Below are 16,702 nucleotides of genomic sequence, written 5' to 3'. Positions count from 1 at the left end.
GAGTGAGGGTGATTGTGTAAGCTGTCCCTCGTGTGTGGGATAGTGCCAGAGTGAGGGTGATTGTGTAAGCTGTCCCTAGTGTGTGGGATAGTGCCAGAGTGAGGGTGATTGTGTAAGCTGTCCCTAGTGTGTGGGATAGTGCCAGAGTGAGGGTGATTGTGTAAGCTGTCCCTAGTGTGTGGGATAGTGCCAGTGTGTGGGATAGTGCCAGTGTGTGGGATAGTGCCAGTGTGAGGGTGATTGTGTAAGCTGTCTCTAGTGTGTGGGATAGTGCCAGAGTGAGGGTGATTGTGTAAGCTGTCTCTAGTGTGTGGGATAGTGTGAGGGTGATTGTGTAAGCTGTCTCTAGTGTGTGGGATAGTGTGAGGGTGATTGTGTAAGCTGTCTCTAGTGTGTGGGATAGTGTGAGGGTGATTGTGTAAGCTGTCTCTAGTGTGTGGGATAGTGCCAGTGTGAGGGTGATTGTGTAAGCTGTCCCTAGTGTGTGGGATAGTGCCAGAGTGAGGGTGATTGTGTAAGCTGTCTCTAGTGTGTGGGATAGTGCCAGTGTGAGGGTGATTGTGTAAGCTGTCCCTAGTGTGTGGGATAGTGCCAGAGTGAGGGTGATTGTGTAAGCTGTCCCTAGTGTGTGGGATAGTGCCAGAGTGAGGGTGATTGTGTAAGCTGTCCCTCGTGTGTGGGATAGTGCCAGAGTGAGGGTGATTGTGTAAGCTGTCCCTAGTGTGTGGGATAGTGCCAGAGTGAGGGTGATTGTGTAAGCTGTCCCTAGTGTGTGGGATAGTGCCAGTGTGTGGGATAGTGCCAGTGTGTGGGATAGTGCCAGTGTGAGGGTGATTGTGTAAGCTGTCTCTAGTGTGTGGGATAGTGCCAGAGTGAGGGTGATTGTGTAAGCTGTCTCTAGTGTGTGGGATAGTGCCAGAGTGAGGGTGATTGCTGGTTGGCACAGACTCGCTGGGCTGTATCTCTAAATGAAACTAAACACAGTGACTTGTGCACGCTGATCACAGACTTGTGTTTCTGTCTTTCTGCTGCAGGATTCCTTCAATTCCCAAAGTCTGGATACATCTACAAGGTCTCGAGTATGAGCAGTGATGAGATCTGGCTTTAGTTCCATGGGGAATGTGGTCAAGGTTTGAAGGACAAAGGCCTTCCATGAATGTGGGGACGCAAATACAACCCCAACATCCAGCGACACTGAACTCAGAGCAGGATTACAATGTGCAATTTTAAACCCCAATCTCCACCCACAACCCTCCTTGTGGTGCCTTGGAATGACTGGGATGGGAAACGGACGGTCGGTTAAAGCACACGAGGAATTCCGGGAACAGTTCATTCGATCTCGTTACTCACTGAAGCAACAGCAGGCACTAGGGGCCAGGGTGCTCCCATGTCCATTTTGACCAGACATTTTGATTTGTAGAGTTAAACCCTGAGAGTGGCCTTGATCACGTGACAATTTGAATGTGCTTCCCATTAATCCCAGTCCTGTCCCACTTAGCCCCGAAGCTGAGATCCATATTCTGCACTTTCCGTATCTTTCTCTTGGCTTTACCTTATATACGAGTTTGACTTGATTGTATCTATGTGGTGTCACAGTAAGCCCTTGTTATAAGGGACATGGGGAGAGGAATGGTGCCTGTGATTGTCCACTTTCTCTGAGTCAGGGATTATTGTATAAGTAGTAGAAACAATCTACTGCAGCTGCTGGTTAATGCACAAAAGGGCAGAAAGTGCCGGAGCAACTCAGCAGGTCAGGCAGCATCTCGGGAGAACATGGATAGGTGATGTTTAGGGTCGGGACCTTTCTTCAGACTCTCAGTCTGGTCCTGGGGCTGGAATCCAGGTGAGTTGGGTTAGGGTTAGGGTTTGCTGGTGGTGGGGGGAGAGGTGAGGATCGGTGGGGTCGATGGTCGCGGCCCAGGGGCGGCTGGAGCGCAGGTGAGGGTCAGTGGTGAGGGGGGGGGGGGGGGTCGGTGGAGGCAGGAATGGCCTGGAAGTGACCGAGGAGGCTGTGTGGACCGGCATGGTGGCAGTAGGTCTGGCCTGGAGGTGGCATGCCTGTGGGAGGGGGTGCTGTGGGTGCTGTGAGTGAATGGAGGGTGGCACGGGCCTGTGGTTGCGGGTGCTGTGGGTGCTGTGGGTGCTGTGAGTGGCTGGAGGGTGGCACGGGCCTGTGGCAGCGGGTGCCGTGGGTGCTGTGGGTGCTGTGAGTGAATGGAGGGTGGCACGGGCCTGTGGTTGCGGGTGCCGTGGGTGCTGTGGGTGCTGTGAGTGGTCGGAGGGTGGCACGGGCCTGTGGCAGCGGGTGCTGTGGGTGACTGGAGGGTGGCACGGGCCTGTGGTCGCGGGTGCCGTGGGTGCTGTGGGTGCTGTGAGTGGCTGGAGGGTGGCACGGGCCTGTGGTTGTGGGTGCTGTGGGTGACTGGAGGGTGGCACGGGCCTGTGGTCGTGGGTGCTGTGGGTGCTGTGAGTGGTCGGAGGGTGGCACGGGCCTGTGGCAGCGGGTGCTGTGAGTGGCTGCAGAGATGATGCACAGCGAGCTGTTGTAAGTCAGTGCGCTCTAAGCGGTCCATCACACTGAGGGCCATTAAACAAGGGTTTACTGTATCTGACCTGATTGAATAGCTCACCAACAAAGCTTTCCACTGTACCTCAGGGCACGTGACAATCATAAACCTAAACTCTGTCCTGGTCTCCCACAAAAGGTTTTGCAAATGTCACTGTTCATAACCCAGCCGCCTTATAAAGAGTTATTAGTGAATCTGCTTCCACACCTTCTTTAAGAAAGTCTTTGAGGTTCACGATTGGTTGTAAAATCAATAGCCATTCTCCCAATCATCACTCACAGAGACACACAAGGAGGCACCAGGCCCTTTGGCCCATCTAGCCCACACTCACCGTGGTACATCTCTGCGCTGGGCTCTGGCTCTTGAGCCTGTAGGTGCAACAGCATCCTGTCACCTCCACGATCCACGATCCACGATCTCATCTTGTACATCTCTTCTCCGCATCTCTAATGCCTTGACCACAAGAAATGCTGCTGGTTTTATTTAAGCACATTTACTAGTTGTTTTTTTAACACAATGGCATAGGCCATGAATTGGACACTGCCAGCATGGAGTGGGAGATGTGCAGATATATCTGTGTCTCACTGTACCTGCTGCACCACCCAGTGTCAGTCTACACACAGTCTACACACAGTCTACACACAGTCTACACACAGGAGCCTCTTCAAACTGAGTCGTGTTGAGATATTGGGCTGTTTATAATTTCACGGATCGGCTCGACAACTTGTGCCTGTCTTTACAGTTTAATTTGTTAGTTTACAGTTTGGTTTATTGTCACGTGTACAGAGGTACAGTGAAAAGCTTCTGTTGCGTGCGAACCAGTCTTCAAGGTCCAGTTCATGTGTCAAGGCTGTTGTGTGGGTTAAGTCTCATCCCCGTCATTAAAAGCATAAAGAAAATTAAAAGCAATTTGCCGTTCAGCTGTGAGAAGGCATGACATGCTGGAGTAACTCAGCAGGTCACTCGGCTGCCCAGAGTCGGTGTAGACCTGTCGTTGTGGACTGCTCACATCTACTCCAGGAACAATGGCCCATTTCCGCAACCTCCCTGAAAATAAATGGAAGCCATGCCGATATATCGATGTAAAGCTTTTCTGGATGGATCTCATTCCACTCTTGCTTGAAGGTTGCTGATTAAACCCACACTGTGGTTCATTGCTGAGGAACGTGAAGGCTGAATATTCCACTTCTTTGCTGCTTTCTTCTCTTTGTTTAATCAACATTTACAGCTGCCTATGTCTGTGCTTTGGTTTGAATGAAGTAAATTATCTCACGTTCTCAAAGGTGTTTGAACATTGTGGGCCACTGCTGTATTCGTAGAACCAGGGGGGGAGATGGGACGGGTTGGTGGAGATGGTGGGGTCACTATGATGATGGTGGGGTTGCTGTGGTGACGGTGGGGTTGCTGTGGTGATGGTGGGGTTGCTGTGGTGATGGTGGGGTTGCTGTGGTGATGTGATGGTGGGGTTGCTGTGGTGACGGTGGGGTTGCTGTGGTGATGGTGGGGTTGCTGTGGTGATGGTGGGGTTGCTGTGGTGATGGTGGGGTCACTGTGGTGATGTGATGGTGGGGTTGCTGTGGTGATGGTGGGGTTGCTGTGGTGATGGTGGGGTTGCTGTGGTGATGGTGGGGTTGCTGTGGTGATGGTGGGGTTGCTGTGGTGACGGTGGGGTTGCTGTGGTGATGGTGGGGTTGCTGTGGTGACGGTGGGGTTGCTGTGGTGATGGTGGGGTTGCTGTGGTGACGGTGGGCTTTACTGAGAATCCCTGGGGCACATCAGTTCTGTTTCCTTTGTGAGGACACGACAGGTTGAAAGTGACAGGTTAGTGGGAGGGAACTGCAGAAATGCTGGAGTAACTCAGCGGGACAGGCAGCATCTCTGGAGAGAAGGAATGGGTGATGTTCCGGGGGGTCGAGACCCTTCTGCAGACTGCTGTGACAGGTTCCATGCCTCAGTTACAGGCTCCTCTCCTGTCTCCTCCTCCTCCAACGATTGTCTCAATCACAAATACCCTGTGAGGTTCACAATGCGCTCCCTCGATAGAATAATGTTGTAGATCCCCGGAAGCAACACTCTATGTTCTCCCTGTATCCTCAGTCACAGGAAGTCTTTCCAAATCTGTCTTTCAAAAGTCAACTTTTCTTTACATTCCTTAGTGCACATTTTTCTACATTTGTATGTACATTTTCTTTTGGCAGGAAGAATGCTTTTAGTAGCGGGGAGTGAAACACTGACAAATTGTATTTTATAGTTCATTCTTAGGACGAGGGCATTTATTGTCCGGCCTTAATTGTTCTGAGAACATGGTGGGATGCCCACAATTCACCGCACTCCACGTGTGTAGAGATTGTAGACAGTGGAGAGATTGTAGACAGTGGAGAGATTAGACAGTGGAGAGATTGTAGACAGTGGAGAGATTGTAGACAGTGGAGAGATTGTAGACAGTGGAGAGATTAGACAGTGGAGAGATTAGACAGTGTAGAGAGTAGAGAGTGTAGAGAGTAGAGAGCGTAGAGTTCATGCCGAGACGTTCAGAGGAAGTGATGGCAGCAGATCCAACACTTGCAGAACACGTCAGGAAACATGGACATGCCGTGGTTGGCTGCATTTGGTGGCAATGTGGGTTCTTGTTGACCCCTGCCTGGAGCTAGTCTGGACCTCTCAAACGTCCTAGCTGGAATATTGGGTTTGAGGGGAGTGCTAATGTTAGATTGGAACTCCATGTGTACTGGTCAAGGGCATCTTGTCTATTGAACCATGGAAGGTAGGAAGCCTCACATTTGAGAGACCCTGGGAAAGAGAAGCCTTGATTTGGAAATTGAGTTGACCGTATTGGAGATACAAGGTGATGCAATGAAGCTTTGGAGAAACAGGACAGAAACTTTCTGAAGACCGCTGGCTTGAGTGGATTTATTGAATCAGGAGAGAGGTGGATATTGGAAGTGAGAAAGGTAGATGTCTTTATTCGGTTCATCATTTAACAGTTGTGTTCCAGAATAATTAAATCACTCAGGAAACTGGCCACACCAGCAAAGCACTGACTAAAGGAAAGCACAAGGGAAAAGCCATGTGGACATCATGCAACGTATAGCCAGTGTCTGAGAGGGAAGCAGGCTTGGAGGAACACTGCAGGTTGGAGGAGGGAAAGGGTTTCAGAGAATGGACAGAGGTTGTGGGAAAGGAGAGGATTAAGGTGGAAGGCTTTTAGGAGATGGAACAGTTGAAAGATGGGAATATTTAGCGGGGAAGAAAGTTGGGGGTTCCAGATGACACAGGAAGTTGAACAATGGCAGTCCCAGATATTGTTCTCTATAACCACATTTGCATTTTGATATTCAGCGGATGAGGGATGTTTCTGGTTGACAATAAATGTGCGGGGAATGTACGTCGATGAAGTGCATGCAATATTACAACAAATCTGACAATGGTGTAATGCTGATGCAAAACAATTGATAGATATGCTTAAGGTGCTGCCAATTACTGTATTCATATTGTTTAATAATGCAAGATTATATCTATGTTTTATATATATATATATATATATATATAATTAAAACATGATGCTGTGAATCTGGTAAACAGTAAATAGATCTCTAAACTATCAGCCATGGTCGAATGGTGGCGTAGATTCAATGGGCTGAATGGCCTTATTCCGCTCCTGTGTCATGATATAATTAAACAAATATAAAAATGTCACAAATCACCCCCATCTACAATATTTCAAGCATTAAGCAGATGTGTCGGGATAGTGGGGCGCTTTGTTAATATGCCCCATGTAACAAGGATTGAATCAATAGATAGACACCAAATGCTGGAGTAGCTCAGCTGGTCAGGCAGCATCTCTGGAGAGAAGGTGTAGGTGATGTTTCGGGTCGAGACCCTTCTTCAGACTCAAAAGATATGGGGGGGGAACCAAAGATCTAAAAGCTGCAAGATCAGGGCTAGTCCCAGGATATATTTCTTACAATGTACAGGGGGGAGGGGGGGTGGGGGGGGGAGGGGGGAGTGAGGGTGGGGGAGGGGGGAGTGAGGGTGGGGGAGGGGGGAGTGGGGGTGGGGGGAGTGAGGGTGGGGGAGGGGGGAGTGAGGGTGAGGGGGAGTGAGGGTGGGGGGGGGGTGGGAGTGAGGGTGGGGGTGGGAGTGAGGGTGGGGGGGGGAACAATGGAGGACCCGGCAGGGGATACTGTAACTGTCGGCACCCTCTATGTGGCAACTCTTTGCAAACGGGGTACTGATTGAGAATGATCAGCCATGATCACATTGAATGGCGGTGCTGGCTGGAAGGGCCGAATGGCCTCCTCCTGCACCTATTGTCTATTGTCGATTGTAAACCTAGCGTGTACAAAGAAAGAACATTACTGTGACTTATCACAAGTGACAATAAAGTATTCACTCACTCATTCACTCATTCATTCTCAGAGACGGATGGAGGGGTTTGGTGAGGTTCTGGTGGAGTGTGGAGCTGATAGAGGCACTGGTCGAGGTTCCAACAGCTGGAGAGGTGAAGCAACAACTCTACTGGGTGCTACAGTGGTGCCACAGAGGAGAGTCTGGAGAATCTTAGTAATGGCTTGAATTTGAAGTCCTAGGTTTATCTCGAGTGTGCCACAAAGACCGTGAACACCTGGCTTCAGCTTTAGACAGTGTTGGAGCAGGGATGGAGATCCTGCCTGGCAATCGGAGGTTGCTGACAGTCTCTCAGTGGTCAGGTTGAACCAAGGACAGTGAAGTCCAATTGGTATTAATGCACAATGTTCTCCTTGTGTATCGGGCAATAAAGGAATATTAGAAGTATTTGGGGTTATTGACAACAAACTCGCTTTACCATTCAACTAAAACAACTCCTCGTGTCTGGGGTAAGTTTGATGACTGTGTTATTTCCTTTTCACTTTGAAGCCTGTTTTGTGTAAATTCACTCTAAACTCTAGCTCTTGGACTGACATCCACTGTGCAGTTTAGTGTAAGAAAATAACTGCAGATGCTGGTACAAATCGAAGGTATTTATTCACAAAATGCTGGAGTAACTCAGCAGGTCAGGCAGCATCTCAGGAGAGAAGGATTACTCAGGAGTCATGGACTCCTACATACCTGTTGTGCCAAATATCACCATGAGAGGGTGCCGTGGGTCCAGACTCACCCACTCCATCTGCAACAGTTGCTTCACACAATGGATGTCCCCAAATTGGATCTGTTTACATATACGTTTACACAACTGTTCGGCACAGCTGACTCCAGACAGAGCAAGGACAGAGTTCTCCTGGTCCTCACCTTTCACCCCACCAGCCAATGGAGCATCCTCCCACATTTCCGTCACCTCCAACGTGGTCTCAACACCTGCCACATCTGCCCATCTCATCCCCTCTCTGCAGAGATCACTCCCTCCACAACTCCTTGGTTCACTCATCCCTTGCCACCCCAGCCATCCCCTCCCTAGGTACTTTCCCCTGCAACCACAGGAGATGTAACACTTGTCTCTCCACCTTCTCCATCACTTCCAGCCAGGGACCCCAGGAGACCTTCCAGGTGAGACAGAGGTTCATATGCACCTCCTCTAACCTCATCTACTGCATCCGGTGTTACCAATGTGGACTCCTGTACATCGGTGAGACCAAAAAGAAGACGGTGACTTTCACCGAACTTGCACTGGGTCCACTAAGGCCCACTGGATGCCCGGCTTGCTAACGGTTTTAACCCCTTCCCATTCCCACACTGACCTTTCTGTCCTGGGCCTCCTCCATTGGCAGAGTAAGGCCACGTGCAAACTGGAGGACCAGCATCTCGTATTGTGCTTGGGCAGCTCACACCCAATAGTATGAACATTGAATTCTCCAATTTTAGGTAACCTCTAGCAACTCCGCTCCCCCATCTCCCCCACACCCTCCCCACTTTCTTTTCTCCCCCCTCTTACCTGTGCCCCACTGGACCCGCTCATGTATCTCCCCTTCTTCTCCACCTCCACCTACATTCCTTCCTCTAGCTTCACAATTATATTTCACACCTTTTGCTTCATCTCTGGCCTTTGTCCAACCATTTGCCCATAACCTCCCCCCCACCCACCTGTGTTCACCTATTACCACTTGGGCAGCTTACCCAGCTGTATGAACATTGATTTCTCTAACGTCAAGTAACATTTGCACCCCATCTCCCTGTCCCTCCCCCATCCTAGTTATCGTACTAGTTTCGCTGTCGTCCTGTTGAGTTTCATTGTGTGTATTAACTAGGTATCACCAAGGTCACTGCCAACAATGGACACGGCTTGTTCTGAGTTTGTTCATTACAGGAGTGCAAGGGGATGTTTACGCCAAGCCTGTGTTACGTGCATCGTGGGAATGTTAAATGGGACAATATCTAAAGATTATTGCTCCCACTCTGATCACCATTACACCCATCCAGGAACGTTTCATGTTGTGTTTTCATGCTCATTTTGACACAAAATCTGTGAGCGTTGCAGAGTGTCTCAGGGAGCCCACCAGTCCTGTAACCTTTGGCCTTGTCTCAGGGAGCCCACTAGTCCTGTAACCTTTGGCCTTGTCTCAGGGAGCCCACCAGTCCTGTAACCTTTGGCCTTGTCTCAGGGAGCCCACCAGTCCTGTAACCTTTGGCCTTGTCTCAGGGAGCCCACCAGTCCTGTAACCTTTGGCCTTGTCTCAGGTTGCCCACCAGTCCTGTAACCTTTGGCCTTGTCTCAGGGAGCCCACCAGTCCTGTAACCCTTGGCAACCCTTCAACCTCCTCAATTCTAGACTCTTGTATTTCCTTAATCTTAATCCCTCTTATGTTGCGGGCTGCATTTCCAGCAGCCTCCATCCTAAGCTCTGGAATTTCATCCCGATTTCTCCCAGCCCCTTCCCTTCCTTTAAAACACTTACATTTACCTCTTTCTCCAAATATTTGGTCACACAAGTGTGAAGACAGTTCACCCTTCCACACAGGTGGGTGTGTGGGTGGAACAAGCTGCCAGAGGAGGTCGTTGAGGCAGGGACTAGCCCAACAATTAAGAAACAGTTAAACAGGTACATGGATATGACAGGATTGGATGGATATGGATCAAATGCTGGCAAGTGTAGATGGGACATGTTAGCGATGTGGGCAAGTTGGGCTGATGTGCCTGTTGGAAACTATCACTTTATGACTCTATGCTACCTCCTTTGGCAGCTCAATACCAAATCTTATTTGTCTGAAGAAGGGTCTTGACCCGAAACGTCACCCATTCCTTCTCTCCCGAGATGCTGCCTGACCTGCTGAGTTACTCCAGCATTTTGTGAATAAATCTTATTTGGTGCCGTTCCTTAGAGGCTCGTGTGCAGATTTTTTTCTGTTGTATTAGTTGGCTCTGTTGTGGGTTTGGCTCTAGTGGCTGAAGCAGAATACACTTCACAATACACACCCCAGTTCCCAAAGTCTTTGGTACCTTTACAATCAGTTAGGCATGATGAGACATCCTAAACAAAACGCAAAGTGCTGGAGTAACTCAGCAGGTCAGGCAGCATATCTGGGGCACATGGATAAGTAACATTTTGGGTCGAGACCCTTCTTCAGACCTTGAGTCTTGAAGATGGGGCCCGACCCGAAACGTCACCTCTCCATGTTCTCCACAGATGCTGCCTGACCCGCTGAGTTACTCCAACACTCTGTGAAACGTCACCTATCCATGTTCTCCACAGATGCTGCCTGACCCGCTGAGTTACTCCAACACTTGGTATCTTTCTTTGTCAAGCCGCATCTGCAGTTCCTTGTGTCTGCATTAAGCCAGCGATCTAAGCACACCAACGAAACGTCATTCAATATGATCATGGCTGATCATCCAACTCAGTATCCCGTACCTGCCTTCTCTCCATACCCACTGATCCCTTTAGCCACAAGGGCCACATCTAACTCCCTCTTAAATATTGCCAATGAACTGGCCTCAACTACCTTCTGTGGCAGAGAATTCCACAGATTCACCACTCTCTGTGTGAAAAAAAACGTTCTCATCTCGGTCCTAAAAGACTTCCCCCTTATCCTTAAACTGTGACCCCTTGTTCTGGACTTCCCCAACATCGGGAACAATCTTCCTGCATCTAGCCTGTCCAACCCCTTAAGAATTTTGTAAGTTTCTATAAGATCCCCCCTCAATCTTCTAAATTCCAGCGAGTACAAGCCGAGTCTATCCAGTCTTTCTTCATATGAAAGTCCTGCCATCCCAGGAATCAATCTGGTGAACCTTCTCTGTACTCCCTCTAAGGCTAGAATGTCTTTCCTCAGATTAGGAGACCATAACTGTACGCAATACTCCAGGTGTGGTCTCACCAATGCCCTGTACAACTGCAGCAGAACCTCCCTGCTCCTATACTCAAATCCCCTCGTTATGAATGCCAACATACCATTCGCTTTCTTCACTGCCTGCTGCACCTGCATGCCTACTTTCAATGACTGGTGTACCACGACACCCAGGTCTCGTTGCATCTCCCCTTCTCCTAATCGGCCACCATTCAGATAATAATCTGCTTTCCTGTTCTTGCCACCAGTGGATAACCTCACATTTATCCACATTATACTGCATCTGCCATGCATTTGCCCACTCACCTAACCTATCCAAGTCACGTTGCAGCCTTCTAGCATCCTCCTCACAGCTAACACTGCCCCCCAGCTTCGTGACATCCGCAAACTTGGAGATGTTGCATTCAATTCCCTCGTCCAAATCATTAATATATATTGTAAATAGCTGGGGTACCAGCACTGAGCCTTGCGATACCCCACTAGTCACTGCCTGCCATTCTGAAAAGGACCCGTTTATTCCTACTCTTTGCTTCCTGTCTGCCAGCCAGTTCTCTATCCACATCAATACTGAACCCACAATACCGTGTGCTTTAAGTTTGCATACTAATCTCTTATGTGGGACCTTGTCGAAAGCCTTCTGGAAGTCCAGATATAACACATCCACTGGTTCTCCCTTATCCACTCTACTAGTTACATCCTCGAAATAAACACAGATTTAGAATTGAAGTATGGTATTGTGCATTACATTGTATAACTTGGTAAAACTTGCACATTAGTTTCAAGTTATCATTCATGTTAAATGAAAGCTTTTTCACACCTTGCTGCATGGAGATGCTGAAGCATTCTCAGCCTGAAGCATTAGGCTGCACAATTATTTGTCACCAACCATCCTTCCAAGCTTATTCACTGTGGATGTTTTGGAAGTGAAGCAGGGTTAATTTCTCTTATGCAATGCATGTATCTAAAGACAGAGAATAATTACACATTAATTGAACCACTGCATTCCACATTGTGTGGTGTCCATCTCTCATTTCATAGTTGATCACCGCACAGTGGCTTATGTAATGCTCATCTCCACACCCTTGCTAGACTTCAGTGCTTGAGGAATGTTATAATTCTGGGTCATTTGCATTTGACAAATGTCATAGAATTATAAAGGGCAATGAAGGTCAGAATCCTTCAGATGTGAATCACATAACTGTCCTGAATTTCATTCATGGTTATATTTATAGCTAATAATTACGATGAATGACATAATTGATGGTGATTGATGATTGAACTGATCCTGTGGTGAACAGTGACTATTGAATGGTTACTGGTGTTGATTGGTGAAGACTGATGATGGTTTACGACAATTAGTGCCGTTTAATGGAATCTCCATTCCTTGATGTTTGGGATGCGGGTGTTACTGGAATGGCCCACAATTACTGGCCGTCCCTGATCGCCCTTGGGAAGGTGGTGATGAGCTCACCTTGATGGTGCTGCCACACTGCTGGTGGGGATGAGGGAGCAGCAAGTCTTTCCAAGTCAGGGTGGCATGGGGCAATATGCAGGGGGACATGTGCTGGGCCTCACTATGACAATGGCGGAGGTCCTTGACAGAAAGGTCAGACTGGGAGTGCTGAGTGCTGAGCCACTGGGAGATCAGGTTGGTTAAGGCGGGCTGAGCGAAGGTGTTGAGCGAAACGATCGACGAGCCTGCGTTTGGCTCGCCGATGTAGAGAAGTTGACATCTGGAAAAGTAACGTAGATGTCCTGATACTGATAGGAAGAGAAAATAAACTGGAAACCAATGAAGCAACAAGATGTTGGTCAACAGGTCAATGTTATAAAGGAGAGCAGCTGAACCCATCAGTACAAGAAACGTCAGATGTTGGAATCTTGAGCAAAACCCAAGGGCGGCAGGAAATCAATAGGTCAAGCAGCATCTGTGGACAGGCGAATGGACAGGCGATGTTTTGAGTTGGGCCCTTCTTCTGATTGATTGTAGAAAGGGGGACAGGGGTGGGAACAAAGTCGAGCAAGTGATGAGTGGATACAGGTGATTAGGGGTTTGACTGGCAGGTGGGCGCAATAAGGGGCAAATGCTAGGGGTGAAAAGGAAATAAAAAGGATGTCAAGGAGAGAAGAGGAGTGAAATGTGAGAGTGAGGGAGAGATGTCGGGCATGAGACCCAACTCCATCAAGGCTGTGGCTCTGTTTCTGGCTACATTGATTAACACATCCATCCACTGGAAAGAGAGTAATGGGGGGTAACCAAGGACTGGACTGGGATTAAGTGATTGGATTCAGGGAGTTTGTAGAAGCAAAGATGGTCTTCTAGAAAAAAAGGGTGTGGGGCAGTGAAAATACAATGGTGACCTACAGTTTGGAAGGTCTAGGGATTGAATGGAGTTAGACCAACCAGGAATCTCAACACAGTTTTTGTAGAAACATTCCAATGTTACTGTGCAAGATATTATGGCGTGTGAGGTTCCAGATACTAGGGCTACTCTGACAAACTAAACATAGCCTTTTCTAGTCCTGTTCGTTTCTAAGTTCCAGTGTAATTATGTGAATGATATTAATATTTAATTGTGGAGACATAAGAGACTACAGATGCTGGAGGAATCAGGCAACATCTGGGGAGGGGATGGACAGGTGATGTTACGTGTTGGGGGAAAGGTCCTGACCTGAAATGTTGCCTGCCCATTCTCTCCCCAGATGCTGCCTGACCGGCTGAGTTTCTCCAGCACTCTGTATTTTGCTCAGTTGGAGAACTTGTGTGGAATTCCACTGTGTGATTAGTTGTCTAAAAACTGCAGACACGTTTCTGACGAGGGGCTGTTTAAGTACAAAGGTTTTCTTACCGAGCCCTGCAGAAGGAAACTTGGCAGGAAATAGGCATACAGCACATCATGTCGATCATAGATCACCTTCCTACTGGGGACTGAGAAGAACCATCACAGGGACATTTTCGGCAGTGACCAACACAAGTAATTAGTAAACGTCTTAAGAACTGGGAGAAAAGGTCTTTGAATAATACCTTGATGACATTTGCCTCCACATGGAAATGTTCCACCTGTGACAAACCAAGAACACGGTTAATGGAGTTCAGGCAACTCTTCATTCAAATTTGACCTCACCCTCTGTGGTCAAATTGCCTCAGGCAGTCAGCTGAAAACCTCAAACCGGGCTTCTCAAAAATGCTCATGTCATGGAAAATAAAAGGACTAATTTATCCACAATATTTTGCCTGAGGGATTAGTGTTAATGCTCTAATGTTCCTATTCCTTGAGCGTGTGAACTTAGTGCCAGGCCTTAACATGAGGAATTGCGCGGTGCTTAATGTGCAAGGTGTATCGGGTCTGAGAGGGGTTTGTACAAGGAGGTGTTGACGGGGTGTGTACGTGTGTGTGTGTGAGGTGATGTGCACAGTGATCCATGTAGGAAAGATGGAGACACAAGACACTGCAGTTGCCACCCTGGTCATTCCTACTTCTCCCACCCTGGTCATTCCTACTTCTCCCACCCTGGTCATTCCTACTTCTCCCACCCTAGTCATTCCTACTTCTCCCACCCTGGTCATTCCTACTTCTCCCACCCTGGTCATTCCTACTTCTCCCACCCTGGTCATTCCTACTTCTCCCACCCTAGTCATTCCTACTTCTCCCTGCTCCCATCAGGCGAAAGGTACAGAAATTGGAAAGTGCACACCACCAGACTCAGGAACAGCTTCTTCCCCCCCGTTACCAGGTTTCTGGACGGCCCTTCCATAAGCTCGGGTGCTGTGCAATTCACCTCTACCCCATTGCGGACATTGGACTTTGTCTGTGGAACTGATGCGCTACAATGCTGAGAACTTTATTCTGCACTCTGTATCTTCCCCTTTGCTCTACCTATTGTACTTGAGTTTGGTGTGATTGTCTTTATGTATGGTATAATCTGATCTGATTGGATAGCAAGCAAAACTAAGCTTTTCACTGTACCTATGTAAACACTCCCCAAACCTCAAGATGCTGGAATCTGGAAACAAAATTAGCTATTGATGCAATTCTGTGGCCGGGCAGTGTAGTATGTGAGGCCGGGCAGTGTAGTGTGTGAGGCCGGGCAGTGTAGTGTGTGTGGCCGGGCAGTGTAGTGTGTGTGGCCGGGCAGTATAGTGCGTGTGGCCGGGCAGTGTAGTGCGTGAGGCTGCCTGACTTGCTGAGTTCCTCCAGCACCTCGTCTTTTCATCAACATAAATAACTTGGAAATACACAGTATCTTTTAACCTCCTAGATCAGCCTGTGGGACCATCAAGCTGCCTGTGATATTAGAGTCATAGAGTCATCGAGCGATACAGTGTGAAAACAGGCCCTTCGGCCCAACTTGCCCACACCGGCCAACATGCCCCATCTACACTAGTCCCACCTGCCTGCATTTGGTCCATATCCCTCCAAACCTGTCCTATCCATGTACCTGTCTAACTGTTTCTTAAATGTTGGGATAGTCCCAGCCTCAACTACCTCCTCTGGTAGGCAGTTCCATACACCCACCACCCTCTGTGTGAAAAAGTTACCCTTCAGATTCCTATTAAATCTTTTCCCTTTCACCTTGAACCTATGTCCTCTGGTCCTCGATTCCCCCACTCTGGGCAAGAGATTCAGTGCATCTACCCGATCTATTCCTCTCATGATTGTGTGTGTGTGTCACAGTGTGTGTGTGTGTGTCACAGTGTGTGTGTGTCAGTGTGTGTGTGTGCGTGTGTCATTGTGTGTGTGTGTCAGTGTCAGTGTGTGTGCGTGTGTCACAGTGTGTGTGTGTGTCAGTGTGTGTGTCACAGTGTGTGTGCGTGTGTCAGTGTGTGTGTCACAGTGTGTGTGCGTGTCAGTGCGTGTGTCAGTGTGTGTGTCAGTGTGTGTGTGTGTCAGTGTGTGTGTCTGCATGCAGGGAGAATGTACAAACTAAACACAAACAGCAGCCAAGGTGAGGATTGAACCGGGGTCTGTGGCGTGGTGAGGCAGCGGCACTTGTAGCTGCGACACCGCGCTGTTCATGGGGTTTGGCAGGGGTGAGGCGTTGCCAGGAGTTAAGGATGATGTTATTGTATTTGGTGACTGTGAGTTACGGGGAGAGAGGCCGCTCTGAATACCTGCTGGCAGAGGCACAGACCTTTAACTGTGGGCAGTGGTGGGTGTTTATAACATGAGATGGGTGTTTATAACATGTGTTGGGTGTTTATAACATGTATTGTGTGTTTATAACATGTGTTGAGTGTTTACACCACGTATTGTATGCTTATAATATAAGAAAATAACTGCAGATGCTGGTACAAATCGATTTATTCACAAAATGCTGGAGTAACTCAGCAGGTCAGGCAGCATCTCGGGAGAGAAGGAATGGGTGACGTTTCGGGTCGAGACCCTTCTTCAGACTTGTATGCTTATAACATGTGTTGGATGTTTATAACATGTGTTGGATGTTTATAACACGTGTTGCACGTTTATAACATGTGTTGTGCGTTTATAACACGTGTTGCGTGTTTATAACATGTGTTGGATGTTTATAACACGTGTTGCACGTTTATAACATGTGTTGGATGTTTATAACACGTGTTGCACGTTTATAACATGTGTTGTGCGTTTATAACACGTGTTGCGTGTTTATAACATGTGTTACGTGTTTATAAGAGCAACAGTTTCTTTCTCCTTAACCCAGCAGTTCAAGCTTTAAGATTCATCTTTCATGAATGACTGAATCTTTCACCTGATTTACTTTTTTGTTTGTGTAGGGCAAATTCTTTTCCCATTTGGCCCATATATTTATGTAATACAGTTAAGCTTTTTAGTTAGTTTCCTTGATATTATATAAAAGTTGCGATCGGCTTCATTGCTAACCTGAAGGCATTGACGTGCA

At 48.1% G+C, this 16,702-nt stretch overlaps 1 protein-coding gene across 3 annotated transcripts in view; it reads left to right on the top strand.

Annotated features, from left to right (window-relative positions):
* Positions 1-16,702, top strand: part of tmem25 (transmembrane protein 25) — a 36,172-nt gene that overhangs the window by 15,841 nt on the left and 3,629 nt on the right. Inside the window, exon 9 of one of the 3 annotated variants that reach the window (XM_078426553.1) lies at positions 6,987-7,225. The exons of 1 other annotated variant lie outside the window; for it this stretch is intronic. In XM_078426553.1, coding sequence (XP_078282679.1) covers positions 6,987-7,009 — 23 coding nt within the window. In that variant the 3' untranslated portion in view covers positions 7,010-7,225. Of the gene's footprint in view, positions 1-1,034; positions 1,859-6,986; positions 7,226-16,702 lie in introns of those variants that run through there. One more of the 3 variants, XM_078426551.1, reaches the window with a different exon arrangement.

This window comes from Rhinoraja longicauda, chromosome 32 (genome assembly GCF_053455715.1).
Source record: "Rhinoraja longicauda isolate Sanriku21f chromosome 32, sRhiLon1.1, whole genome shotgun sequence".
Taxonomy (NCBI): domain Eukaryota; kingdom Metazoa; phylum Chordata; class Chondrichthyes; order Rajiformes; family Arhynchobatidae; genus Rhinoraja; species Rhinoraja longicauda.
Note: the sequence above shows the minus strand (reverse complement) of the source record. Positions and strands in the feature narration are given on the sequence as shown.